The following is a 14,882-nucleotide window of genomic DNA, read 5'->3' as shown; positions in this document are numbered from 1 at the left end:
TTGAAATGTTTAGAGCATCTTTCTGATCTCTCTGCTATAGGAAAGATGTTGTGAAACTTGGAAGGATTCAGAAAAGATTTACAAGTATGTTGCCAGGGTTGGAGTGTTTGAGCTATAGGAAGAGGCTAAATAGGCTGACGCTATTTTCCCTGGAGTGTCGGAGACTGAAGGGTGAATTAATAGATGTTTATAAAATCATGAGGGGCATAGATAGAGTGAATAGCCAAGGTCCTTTCCCCACGGTAGTGGAGTCCAGAACTAGAGGAAATAAATTTAAGGTGAGAGGGGAAAGATTTAAAAGGGATCTAAGGGGCACCTCTTTCATGCAGAGGGTGGAGAGCGTGTGGAATGAGCTGCCAGGGGAGTTGGTAGAAGCCGGTACAATTACAACACTTAAAAGGCATCTGGATGGGTATATGAATAGGAAGTGTTTAGAGAGATATAGATCAAATGCTGACAAATGGGACTAGATTAATTTATGATATCTGGTCAACGTGGATGAGTTGGACCAAAGGATCTGTTTGTGTTGTACATCTTTATGACTCTATAAAGACTAATTTCTGCCAACGGTTTCCCTTCTCCAGGTTAAAAAAAAATCACTTTCCAGTGATCTAGTCATTTGTGGTTTGATCTGGCGGTTTGATTCTTTTTTAAAACGCCACCTTACATGCCTTCAGGGTGGAAAGCTCAAACATCTGTAACTTAGTAGCGATTACCATATGACTGGTAATACAGGAGCAGAAAAAACATAAACTGAATATAGAGATTGTGTACTATAACAATGTATTTACTAAAACTCTCCAAGTTGTACTTGATTCCACTTCTTCCTAGAAAAACATAAGCTTGTTTTTGACACTATATGTAGTCAAGATCAGAAAGCATATACTATGGTCCTGTTGGAAGCAACTTGATGGAATTTAAAAACACTATTTAGATGGGTTAAACTAACAATGCAAAAGTCACCAAACCATTGCCAGCCAGTACATTCATTTTTAAAAATTTACTTATTTTTCTAATCAACCTGGTCAGAGATGTTATGATGCATTTCTGGAGCAGGTGGACCAGGGTAGGGCCACTATCAATGCACCAAAAGAGAGCCGCACCCAGTACACTCACATTTAGAATTTATTTCGAGCCAACTGTTCTCAAATGGCTCTAATTAACTTAATGAGATATGCATGCATAAGAAAGAGAACAGCATGAAAAGAAAAATGAACAGCATGCCTGTCTCAGATGGTTTCAGCTGTCTGGAAAAAGAGCCCTGAAATGCCTGCAAACAGGATGCAAAAGAAGAGTAATTCGTCAATCTGTTTTAATAAGAATGGCAAAAGGCCTTAGGAAAGCCTCCCCAGGCTATATGGAAATTATTTACTTTCTTGCCTTAATATCTGCATATATCACAACAAATTGCATGAGTTTGTAAATAAAATAATCTGGCAAAGTCATTCTACAAAATGGTATGCCATGTAATTGCCACAGCAAATACAGATCTCAAGTTGGTCACTACAGAACATGATGGCAAGAAAGAAAAGAGGGATAAGTAAATATAACATGGGTCTGCTCATCATTTCATCAGAAGAGAGTGTTCGTGGGTGAGGAAATATTTAAAAGATAAGAAAGTTAATGAACAAAAAATAAAGAATTACTGTTTCTTTCCTGAGAAATTAAAGTTGGGAAACAACTGATTTGCCAATTGTTCTCTTCATGATCTCACTGAATGGCTGAACAGGTTAGAGGGGCTGAATGATAGATCTGTGACATTGTGGAGTTCAGTCATAGATCAGCAATCCATTAAATGGTACAGAAGACTCAAGGGGTTAAATACCCTAAATGTGAAAATCTGTAGTGCTGGTGTTCTGTATGCCTTTGTCTGGCCTAGTGCTCGAGTACAGCAGCACATTAGTGGCTGTAGCACGTGGTGAAATCCTGCTGAATTTCAGTGGAGAAAACTGTAAATGGTTTAGGATGGCAACCTTTATACAACTGTATGCTGATAAGGTCTTGTTTTAGACTATATCATCTTGGCAGTGGCAGGGCTAGCTTGCTGACAGGCAACAATAAAGACACTGGTCCAGTTGCAGGGATGGGAGAGAAGATAGAAGATTCATCCTCCATGAATTAATTTCCACTTTCCAGATGTGGTCCCTCAGCAATCTATTGGAGGACACATTGTTGGAGTGCCGTGAGACTCTACAAGTCCAATTGAAAACTAATATCAGCAACTATATATTAGTGGGCGGCATGGTGGCACAGTGGTTAGCACTGCTGCCTCACAGCGCCAGAGACCCGGGTTCAATCCCTGCCTCAGGTGACTGACTGTGTGGAGTTTGCACATTCTCCCCGTGTCTGCGTGGGATTCCTCCCACAGTCCAAAGATGTGCGGGTCAGGTGAATTGGCTATGCTAAATTGCCCCTAGTGTTAGGTAAGGGGCAAATGTAGAGGTATGGATGGGTCGGTATGGACTTGTTGGGCCGAAGGGCCTGTTTCCACACTGTAAGTAATCTAATCATAAACTATGATGGCTGCAATCTGCCCCTTTGTGGCACCAAGTTCAGTTTGCATGAGGCTTGTGTAATAATGCACTTTCGCTGATTTCTGATGGCAGCTGAGACATCAGCCACTGAGAACTAATGACATTGGCATACATTCCATGCTGGACACGATGGGTTCCAGGCTCTATGTAAGGCCATATTGGTGTCAGACACTTTCAAGCTCTGGGAGGTTTCATAATGCAACAAGCATTTATTAAGCACATGAATCTGCCTAGACCATTGAAGTGCTCATATGAATCCTCTTCAGTATCACTTGTGCCAGGTGTCACCCTCTGGCAAGTTGGTACTTGCATTATCCTTGCACTTCGCTCACACAGCACCCAACCCATATCTGATGTCTCACCATATTCATATTCCATCTTTATGATACATTTATAATTTTTTTATCTCATCTGGTGGGTGCAGGTCTGAAATTGAGTGACTCTCAATTTCTTGCTGTTTCTCTACAAAATGGCCAGGTTCCATTTTTGGGTGCTGAAGGAAAGCACAATGCTAGAGCGAAGGAAGGGTCAGGGCGGGGGCAATCAAGAGAAACATCAGTAGCTTGCAAACCAGATGAAATTGCAATGTGTGGAAGAAGTGGGCTGTGAGGAGGAGGATTGGGTATCAGCTGTTCTACTGCTACAAAATTTCAATTTATAATGCTGCCATTCTCCAACCCTGTTTACTCCAATATTCTGTTGGCTAACCTCCAATGCATCATTCACGATCATCAGTCTCATCAAACCCTGCTGTCCACATTGTATTCAATACCAAGTTGCCTTACCTATCAGCTACCTTCATTTATGTTGTCTTCTTATATCTTCCCCAATGTTCCAAAGCTCTGCTCCTATAATTACTATTCAACTGCACCCAGTAGATTGTGTATTGATTCTCTTCTGTCACCTATGATTCATACTCTGGAATTTTCCCAATATTAATATTACACATCCTTCAAAGCCATCCTGAAGACATGCTTCTTAGATCTCTCTCATTTATAGGAGGGAGGTGATAGCCAAGTGGTACTGTGGCTATCTTATTAATCCAGAAATGCTGCTCATGTTCTGAGGACCCATGGCAGATGGTGGAATTTGAATTTTTAAAAAATCTGCAATTAAGAATCTACTGAGGACCATGAAACCATTGATAATGGTCAGAAAAAAAATCCATCTTCCTCACTAATGTCCTTCAGGGAAGGAAATCTACCATCATCACTTGGTCAGGTCTACATGTGACTCCAGCCCACAGCAATGTGGTTGACTCTCAACTGCCCCCTGAAATTAGAAATCACACAACACCAGGTTATAGTCCAACAGGTTTATTTGGAAACACTAGCCTTCAGGCTGCTGCTCCACCATCAGGTGGTTGTGGAATATGACTCCACAGCCACCTGATGAAGGAGCAATGCTCCGAAAGCTAGTGCTTCCAAATACACCTGTTGGACTATAGCCTGGTATTGTGTGATTTTTAACTTTGTATATCTCAGTTCACCATCGGCAACTCCAAATCATGCCCCATGAAATAGTCTAGCAAGCCACTCAGCTCAAAGGCAACTAGGGACAGGCAATTAATGCTGGCCAGCCAGCGAGTGGTTTAAAAAAAACTGTCACCACTTACTTTCGCTGTTCGGCATCAATTCACTGTGCATCTCTATGAGGGGATGTTTTCTATGTTATGTAAGTTCAAGCTTTAGTGTAAAAATAGCTAGCATGCAAAAGATTCACTGAATAAATGGTGGATTGTTCAAGATTGTGACTGATGCTTGTGAACGGACAGCCTGTATTTGGATACATCAGGAATTAGTTATACAGGAATCCTATTAGAGTATTAGAGTTTCTACGTCTATCGATGGATTCACGGAATTCTGCAAAAAAGTCACTGCAATAACTTTCTCAAAACTAGCCTGGTTGAAACATCAAGTTCACAACGAATAAAATTAATTTATATCTTACCTGAACAGTCCAGACATTCATCATTAGTTGTTGTAAATTCTTGGGTAAGAATAGAATTCAAATCTTCCAGAAAGTCAACTGATTGCAATGGGGACTTGATAGTAACATGATCTAACGTTAAGGAAATTAAAACAAAATTTAGAACAAAATACATTAATTTGACAGAAATTGGCCTAAGCTAATACCAAAATCAAGTGCGTTTCCAGCTGTGAGCAGCAATGATGTGCCAGAATACACACGTCCAAGCGCCTCCTAAATTCATATTTAGGGGTCATCATCATCATAATAATAATAATAGTTGGCACCAAAGAATACTCTGATACAGTTTACCTCTCAAGCTCTAACCAATTTTGACCAATTAAGGCATGATAGGAGGAATGGAGTAGGAGGTGGGAAGAGGTAGCAGTGATCTGTAGTTTAAGTGAATCAGGAGGTTCACTACATTGAAAAGGGCACATTCTAGAATAACAACATATCCAATTGCATTATTACAGTCGATCTTTATAATATTCTTCACTTTCGAACTGCGGCATGACATTGATTTTTTAAATATAGTTTAATCACCATAATATACATGTACTATATTTCCAAAAGATGAAGCAATTCAGCATCTGGAGTCCAGCTTAAAATTGAAAAAAAAAACTAACTAATCGTTGACACAGGGTTTAAAAAGCCTACCCAGATCTATGGTCACACACTGCTTATTAAAGCTAGCTAGTTCTCTGATCTGTGAGTATGTCAATTGGTCTAAAAGGGGAATCATTATGCAAGACATAAAATTATCACAATTCCTTTAAGTAGGTTTACAGAACTTTTCACAAAATGTTTATTTCAATATAGTCAAGCAATTTCTCATAAAACTGATACAGTAAAATTCTTTTCATGGTACACTGATTGACCAGCTATGTTGCTGGATCAAGTGGTCAGAAATAATAATCTTTTGATGGTCATATTTAGAGTTTTCATGGTAGTTTGAATTTCATCAGAAAAAATTTGAAAGCAAGACACTGATGTCAGGAACACTAAACTGACAGGTTGTTCTAAATGTTCACTTCAGGTAAATAAATCTATCTGCCTAATGCAGTCCACACTCTAACAACAGTTTCAAATTACTGTTCCACACCATTAAATCACAGCACTTTGAAGTCAAGAGCAAGCCACTCAGTCATATCAACAACAAAAAAAATGGCAAGAGACAATTAAGTCATTATGCCCTTTCAGACTAAGATACAAAATAAATGCCAGTCTTGCAGCAATGCCCACATCTTAAAAACTGTTATGATAACAGTTAACTTGGATTATCAATACCAAACTTCCATCATCTTATTGTCAGACCTTTATGGACAGAAAATAGATTGACAAAGTCCACATTCTGATCTGAAATAGTTGCTGTAATCACCTGACCATGAGTAAGGCAGGTGCAGCAAACTCATATGGAATAAATGGATCCAGCAGGACTGAGATTACAATGCTACCTGAAGACCAAATCCAGCTGACTCGAACTAGGGATTGGAACGAGGTTGGTCACATGGATTTTGCTGAGTATGAGCTCCCTGACTGGAGCTAATAATCTGGGCCAAACAGGGAGTCCTGATGAGGATTTAAAATTTGAATTTAGGCTGTTGTCAGGAGCAATAAGTACACATAGGCTCTAATTAACACCAAAATGGTTTTTCAATTTAAAATAACACAACAAAATGGCTTCAAGTTATGATTTGACACTGTGAACCTGCATTTCTGCTTTGCTGAGTTAGCTCAACTAGAAGATAAAATGAATCATAAGACATTAACTGACCACTCTACCTAACCTTGAACTGCAAGTATGGGACAATGATTTGAGTAAGACAAAATCATTTCCCAGGAAATACCATTGGATTAACCTGCTGTCAATCATGTCACCTTATCACATTTGATTGGTCTTTCCTTATAACTAAGGCTGTACTGTCTCTTAAAGACATATAAAAATTGCTTATTGTTCAATTGTAATTGCACAATTTCGCCACGGAACATAGAAGCTTTAACCTCTGTGTTGCTGGACAAAACTACACGAGGCTGCCTTATTTTATTAAACTGGTAACCTTGCTTTATACAGACCACATTCCTGTTGATTCTGTTGACTGATCGCGAAACCGAGAGATTCCCTCCTAGGATCTAGATCTTCACTGGCTGACAGATATAAACAGGGGTCTCAGGAATTCTCCTCACTCAAGGGACTGGCTCTAAGCTAGCTGGTCATAGTCCCTGTGCACGGTGCATATGTAAATAAAGGGCAACTTGGTGACGGGATACCAGCCTCAGTGGAGTTATTTCACTCAATTCAGGCAGCGTCATGAAATTTTCAATTCTTTTTCATTCACACACGCAAGATAAATTTGCATATGATGCTGGGAGATGAAAGGTTACTCACAGAGTATTCAGTCCGGAAGGAGAAGGAATAGTCTCACAAATATACAAATTGACCTATATTAACAGCTGCGTTGAGCAGCAAGGCAGAGACAAAGAAATATGAACTAAAAAACAGTAAGGAAACTGCAAACCTCCCTCTCTATGTCTCCTTCAACCTTGAAGTTAGTGGCCAGTGAAAAAACAACTTTGGACAATGACCAATCACCAAGACCTTAACATCTACAAACTTCACCTCTGTGCAGAATTTGAGTTAACTATTAAACAACTTACCTCAGATTTAACTTAGCTTCATGTTTAAAATCTATACCTGAGAGAAGCTAAAGACTTTGGTTAATAAAGAACCATATTGTTCCCATTTTTGAAATTATCTTGTGTGCTTGTGTCTTTGTTTAATGTCACATTGTTTTTTTTTCCAAGATTAGTAGGTAAGCAAGTCATAGAGTCAGAGTCAGAGTCACAGAGTCATTAAATTTTACAGCATAGAAAGAAGTCTTTGGTCCATTATGTTTATGCTGATCATCAAGCAACTATCTACTTCAATCCCATTTCCCAAACCTGGCCAGTAGCCTTGTATGTTACAGCAATTCAAGCATTCATCTCAATACTTTTCAAATGCTGTCAGGATGACTCTTCTTCTGCCTTTAAGTAATGAGTTCCAGATGTCCTCCACCCTCCAGTGAAAAATGTCTTCTTAAAATCGGGTCTAAACCTCCTGCTCGTACCTCTAATCAATGCCATCTGGCCACTGACCCTTCGACTAAGGGGAAAAGTTTCTTCCTATCTCCTCTATCAAAGACCCTTATTATGGACCAGACTAGGCCCCCTCAAAATATTTTAAGAAGGTAGCCTAGAACTCAACTTTCGCTTATTTTAAAGATAAATGCTGTACATTTCTATGACTAGTCAAATATTCAACGTTAAGCAAAACACAATTTATTTAAACATTATAGTTAAAATAAACAAAAGAAAGAGGAATTTAGAACAACTTAACTCTACTGGAAAAATTGAACAGAATAGTAGATACAGTAATTATTACTAATTAACTATAGTTTCAATACAGTAATATTCCATCAACACACCCCTTGGTAAAAAGGCAAATTCAGAAATCAAATTTTCTCACATACAACTCAACAGCAGAAAGAGAGAAAAAATATAAAGTGAAAATTCAGAGAGATTAGCAGCCAGGACCCCCTTACTACAGCTTCAAACCTTGTTGAGACTTCAACAACTACTGATGCTGAAACTCAAAGCCAAAAAATGAATAATCCTGGTCTGCGAGAGCTGGCCACTCCCATCCAGGCTGCTTTTATTGTTCCAACTTTTAAAAAAAAACACAAGGCCTCACAAGCTATTTACTTTACTGGCATTCCAACTAGACACTTGTTATCTCTGTCTTAAAATTTCTCAAAACAAAAACAGGATAAAATAACCTTTTAAACCACAGTATCTATAGATTAATCATGGAATATATCCCCCTTGACTTACTCACAAATATGGTGCACCAAAAAACGGAATTATTCTATAAAATATGGCAGCCCTTTCTGAACTATATAGACACAGATATTTTGGCAATATTGTCAAGGGCTTTTGTCTAGCTATGTTAGTGGTCTGGCTGGTCCGGGGGCCCCCGGGGGAAGAATCCTGTATAAATATGGGTTTCATTATGACTTGATGTTAATCCATTTTGAGTACATACTCAATTATTTAATTATTATGTTAGTTCTAACTAGTAATGTAAGATATCTTATTTTATGCTTTGGTTGTTTGTAGGATGGATTAGTCGATAGCTGAGTTTTTTTTTTCTTTTGTTGTGGTTTGGTTATTCGTTTCTTTTTTATATACATATTTAATTGTATATTAGTGTTTATATTTGTTTGTGTTACTTTGTAATTTTGTGAAAAAATGTTAAAACATCTCTTTTGTCTTTCAATAAAAATACCTATAAAAAAAGCCACAGTATCATCATACCTTCACCATTTTGTACACATCAGTTAGGTTCCCCCTTAACCTTCTTTGCTCTTTTCTTCCATTCACTCAAGAAAATCCTGTTATTTAGTTCTTTAATTTTGATTAGTTAATCAAGTTTCAATCAAAATGCAATACCTGCTTTTGGGGATGATGGTGACATATTGCTAACATATTTGTATTGCAATCAAGAGACCCTGGTTATGCTTTGGGGACATGGGTTTAAGTCCCATCATAGAAGCTGGTGAAATCTCAATTTAATCAACAAATCTAGTATTGAAAAGCTAGTCTTAGTAATGCTGACCAATAAACTCTCGTTGATTCAAGAATGGAGAGGGATAAGATAGATAGTAACAAAAGGTTGGCAGCAAAATCTAACTGAGCAATATACTAGCTTCAAAGAGATGATGATTTGGGTACAGTCAAGGTATTTTCCCTCAAAAGAGAAAGCTAGGACAATCAAATTCAACATTTCCTAGATTTCAAAGGAGATAGAAATTAAAATGAAGAATAAGTGAGTTTATGGCAGGTATCAGGTGACACTCGAGAACTAACAGGAATACAGGAGCTTCAGAGAGGAGAAGGAAAAACATATTAGAGAAGCAAAGAGGAATTATGAGAAAAGATTAACAGCCAACATAGAAGAAAATCCTAAGATTTTCTATATGTATATAAATAGGAAAGAAGGTGGCAAAAAGAAGTAGGAATCAAAAGGTGTTTTAACACATGGAGGCAGGAGGCATGGCTGAGGTGGGTTATCAACTTTGCAACTGTCTTTACCAAAGAAGTGCATGCCATGATGCAAACCATGATGAGAGAAGAGAAACCTCTGTCATTAAAAGGTTTAAAATTGATAAGGAAGAAGTGTTGAAGAGACAGTTATTGACAAGGCTTGGGACTTGGGACAAAGATATTCAAGGAAATGAGAATGGAAACTTGCAAGGGGACTAACCTTAATCTTTCAGTTCTCCCTGGACTAAGATGCTAGATGATTGGAAAATCGCAAACATTATGCCCTTGTTCAAAAAAGATGTGAGGATAAGCTCAGCAATTACAATTACCTGGTTGTAATTAAACAAATAAAATGTAAATTCTGTTTCTTTCTCACATTCATATCTTCTGTGGTCAGAAGACAAATCATAATACCTTTTATCCTTATAACCTATGACAGATGTACAGTGATTTTAGTATTTTACATGCTTCTAACATAGATACAACAATTATGTTACTATTGTGGAAAATGAATGACCTGTGAGATGATATTGAACTAACCTTGGTGTTTTGCTTTAATCCATCCGAGAAGGTAGTTGCTGGTTTGTTGTAGTAGGACATTATTGTCACCTTCATATGTAGAGTTAGGATCATTGTCATTTCTAATGTCTCCAAGACGATTCACTGCAATACAAATCATATTTGAAAGTGAATAATATTTCCAGCACATAATTTGGTTGTTCTAAGTCTTGTACAAATTAAATGAAGAAAAAAAAAGTCTGACATGAAGTCAGCTCTCCAATGATTTCTTTAGTTTTAGATTACAACTAAAAAATATAAATACCACCTGCAGGAAAACTGGAAGATATTGGCTGATGACAATCACAACACTTTTGGCATTATATATTATTTGTCCAGAACATTTTTGTTTAGTTTAATCATAGTGTCAATATGCAAAGAACAGTTCATAAAGGGCAAAATTAATAACTGCAGTGATGCATTCAATGAGACTATCATTTATAAAATTTTGAAGCTCTTTAGATACCATAAGATAAAACACACATTGATTTGTAAGGTAAAGGATATACAAATATCCTTGATATTGAAGGGAGATGTGCAACAAGACTTGGGTTTTCTCATCACTGAGATGAAAAGTTATCCATGGTAGCTGTTATACAAAAGAAAATATGGATGATTCTTAGAGAATGATTTATAATAGTTTATCTAGCCTTATTTTCTTGCTCCATCACTTTAAAATTTTACTAATGCAGTTCAGAATCAATGAAAAATTTTGCTTTTTCTTGGGCCTTGGAAGGTGGATCTCACCTTATGAAAGCATTTGCCTACTTCACTCCACATTAATTTTCCCAATTCATTAACCAAACTCTCCCAATCTCTGTTATAATTTGTATGATCGTTAGATAGCTCCGTTTAAAGTCTGAGTCTAAGTTTTTTTTCCATTCGTCCTCATCACACTTAGCTCTACTGTGATCAAACATTTTCTACTTTTCCTTTTATCTTGTTTGGATATATCTTTTGCTTAAGGTTTTAAGATTAGTCATTGAGAAATATTGGTGGGATTATCATTGTTTCATTAAGTCTTTTCCATTGCATCCAGGATTAGATTTAATTGCATGGAGGGAACACATTTTGCCCACTTTTTTCTTGGGGATTTGCACAAGAATGTTTTCGCTCTTCTCCAGCTGGTCCAGAGTTTAGTCTGACTTTCTTATCATATACATAGTTTGGTACCTCAAGACACATTACTTTGTTTTTACTCTCATCTAACTACCTTTTTAAAAAATCACATTCTTTATGGTTTTCTTTCCTCTTTCAATCGATAACAAACTGTTGTATTACCTTTAGTGCAGCTTTCAAGTTATCATTGTTTTCTCCTTTGATTGATTTCTCGTTAAGTTTATATGCTTCCTCCTTTTAGCCACTTAATTTCTGTTTTGCCAATACCCAATTTCTTTAGGTGTTGAATCTTAGTGAGATAGTGATCTCTTTTTTTGTTTTCAATTTTCTCTTTCTTCATTTTGTTATAACCAACTTTTATGTTCTTTTCCTCAACTTATTTTCTTAATCTGGTATTTATCATTTTAAAAGTGGAGTTGGCATGCCGTAAGCCAATCAGTTTTAACAAACCTAGCAGTCACTGTTCTTAGATTATCTCTATTTATGAATATTCAAACTCATTTAAAAATAATTGGCATACTATACAAATTGTTTCTGTTTCATCAAAGAGTTTTCCTTTAAATTGGAGAGTATAATTTTATTCTTCTTAACCTAAGCCAACGAGACTCCGATTAGATATGGGAGTTACTATCTTTAGAAGACACTTTATTTGTAGTTCTTTTGGCCTGTGAATTACAAGAGGACAAAGTGATTCATTCAGAAGAATATTATTGTTAATGAAGTTAATTGATTTTGATTTAACATGAGCACAAATTTCAAATGGTTACAGAAAATGCTTTCAGATTTAATATATTGTGAAAAGAAAATAATTAAAATACAGCAACAATTAAACTCATTGATAACCAGCATCAAAATGGTCAAATATGCTCCATTACCATCCAGCAAGCAAACATCTATGCAATTATATATGTACATATGCTAATAAGCTATTAATTATGGCCACACAAACAATAGAAATGACTGGTTTCTGCAATTGTAAATTATTTTCTCATTGATCTGGCTTTCATTCTCACACTTTAGATTGCCCTGTGATGACTAGTGGGATATTTGTTCTTCAACTGCAGTGCAGGCCTCCAACGTGTTCAACCTTATATACCTTAAAAGGGAGCCAATTATTCTTTATTTGTGATATGGATACTGCTTGCTGGGTCAGCATTATTACACATCTCTAATTCCTTGGATAAGGTGGTGGTGAGCTGCTGCAAGTTTTGAAACATAGGGTCACCTCCAGTGGAGAAGGAAGGAGCTTCAGGATTTTGACCCAACAACACTGAAGGAATGATGATATGTTTCCAAGTGGCTTGGTGGGGAATTTGTAGATGGTTCTGTTTCTATGCATTTGTTACCCTTGTCTTCCTAAAGGGTCCAGGTTGCAGGCTTGGAATATTCTGTTGGAGGAGCTATGACAGTGTACCATGCTACATAATGCTCACACCGTGTGTCAGTAGTGAAGGGGATGAATTGGTGCAAACTAAAAATGCTGATGCTCCTTGATGGTGTCAAGTCTCTTAAATATTGTTGGAGTTATCCTCAGAAAGGCAAATGGAGAGTCTTCCATCAGATTCCTGACTTGTGCTTTGTAGATTAACAGGCATTTGGAAAATAGGAGGCAAATCCTAATCTCTACCTGTTTTACAGCCACAGTATTTACATGGCTGGTCATTCAGTTTCTGGTCAATGGTAACTCCCAGGATTTTTAAAGAGGGGGATTCAGTGATTTTAATGCTATTGAAATTCAAGTGGTCATGGTTAGATTCTGTCTGGTTGGACATAGTTATTATCTGGCATTTGTGTGGAACAAATGGTAGTTGCTACTTACTAGCCCAAGTCTGGATGTTATCCAGGTCTTACTCTATATGAACACAGACTGTTTCAGCCACATTATCGTTTTCAAATTTATTTGAAAAACAAAATACTCATGTATGTTCTGTGGCTTTTGTTTAATGCATGATTGGTATCTCCCAGAAAGATATCCATCTTTCTTTTGCTTTCTTCAGTAATGTTCCCATATGTGGAGTTCCAACTAGTCAATTCCTCGGTAGAGAAGTTTATACTTTGCAGGAACACTGAGATTCACATTATCTAGATGCAATGCTTAGACTCTGTCAGTGAACCTTTGTGGTTTTGGTTGGGATGTTATAATCTTTTGTTGTTTTCCCTAAGATACTGTTTTTTATTTATCAGCTATGTGCGCTTTAATGTAGATGAAACAATACAAATGATTCTTCGTTCATGTCATTTTATTGCAAAGCATGAAGGGTAGTCTTGTGAATCATTGTCCTAGATATTTAAAACTATTACATTCTTTACTAAGTGCATTTGATTGGTATTCGCAAACATACACATTCTCTAAGTATAGACTGCATGGAAGTATTGGAGAGAAATGGTTTAGATTTTAATAAGATAAGAAATGAAAGGATATGACCCAAGAGATAATTTTAAAGATAAACGAAATGACTGAAATATAAAAGCTAATAGGACTTGGCTTCAAATCTTATTTGAGCAGATTTTGAAAGCATTCCAAAATATAAAGGGACCTCACAAATTGCAGACGCAGAGATCCTAGACCTTAATCATGGAAAATGTTTCAGAAACATTGTATGTGCTCGTCAAAAAGAAATTAAGTCCTTGCCAAAAGCCCTTCTTTATCAAAAGCTAGTAATTAAACGTTTTTGATTTAGCTGTAAGCACAAGGGTAGCAGATTTCACTTTCTGGTGACAAGATCAGACAATCACGAACAATTCCATGAGCTCCAAGGATCATGACCTTTCAGGCAAGTGTAGAGAATTACTGTTTTATGACTTTATCTACCAACAGTTTGGAAATTAGAGGTTGAAAGATATGTGTAAAAATGCTTAATCTCTAAATTAGAGGTTGGAGGAAATGCGAAAAAATTCTTAACTTCTTGGCTCATTTGTCCCTAGCTTTCTGGCAATACCCACAGAAACTCTGCTATTCACTCTCATAAAGAGACCTCTTATAAAATAGCTACACGTCTCAAAGGTGTGGAGACCAAGATTGGAGGAGAGTACTGTTTGCTTTTCCAGTCCTACTCATCCACTGATCACAACAAATTTTAAAATTAGTCAGATTTATAATATGGCCAATAACGTATCATAAAATTTCAAGTGATGATTATATTCCATGGTGAAAATATAATTGTATTCAGTAATCCCAGTGTTTCCTTCTTGCAGTACACTATCCGCTGTTTACATTCTGGCCTTTTATTCCCAATCCATTTCCTCGAAATAGGACTTATTCCCAGGTCAAACAATTGCTACCTTAAAGGTCATAGTGAAATTTGGGGCATACAATATTGTATCATTGACTAAGACAACTTTCAGCCTCTGAAAATATGCTTGATACTTTTCCAACTGCAGTAAATTGGCTTTTTTCTGTAATTGTAATTGTACAATGCCAAGTCGCATTGTAGCCAGATTAGAGTACTCTAAAACCCCAGGTTGAAGCTCTGGGATATAGGTTCAAATCCTATCATGGCGAGTGGTGAAACATCAATTCAATCAAACAAAAAATGGGAATTGAAAACTAGACCAGTGACAACCATATCATCGCTGTCGGTTATCATACAATCCTATGTCTCACTACTGTTCTTTAGA

The 14,882-nt window shown here is 36.9% G+C and overlaps 1 protein-coding gene across 4 annotated transcripts in view; it reads right to left on the bottom strand.

The window, feature by feature from the left end:
- Window positions 1–14,882, bottom strand: part of acox3 (acyl-CoA oxidase 3, pristanoyl) — a 183,058-nt gene that overhangs the window by 64,084 nt on the left and 104,092 nt on the right. For all 4 annotated transcript variants that reach the window (XM_060826927.1, XM_060826936.1, XM_060826943.1 and 1 more), the window contains 2 exons: window positions 10,128–10,250; window positions 4,485–4,595 (listed from right to left, as the gene is read on the bottom strand). In XM_060826927.1, the coding sequence (XP_060682910.1) occupies window positions 4,485–4,595; window positions 10,128–10,250 (234 nt within the window). The remainder of the gene's footprint in view (window positions 1–4,484; window positions 4,596–10,127; window positions 10,251–14,882) is intronic.

The sequence above is a fragment of the Hemiscyllium ocellatum genome, chromosome 1 (genome assembly GCF_020745735.1).
Source record: "Hemiscyllium ocellatum isolate sHemOce1 chromosome 1, sHemOce1.pat.X.cur, whole genome shotgun sequence".
Classification (NCBI taxonomy): Eukaryota; Metazoa; Chordata; class Chondrichthyes; order Orectolobiformes; family Hemiscylliidae; genus Hemiscyllium; species Hemiscyllium ocellatum.
The sequence above is the reverse complement of the archived record's forward strand: the minus strand, read 5'-3'. Positions and strand labels throughout refer to the sequence as shown.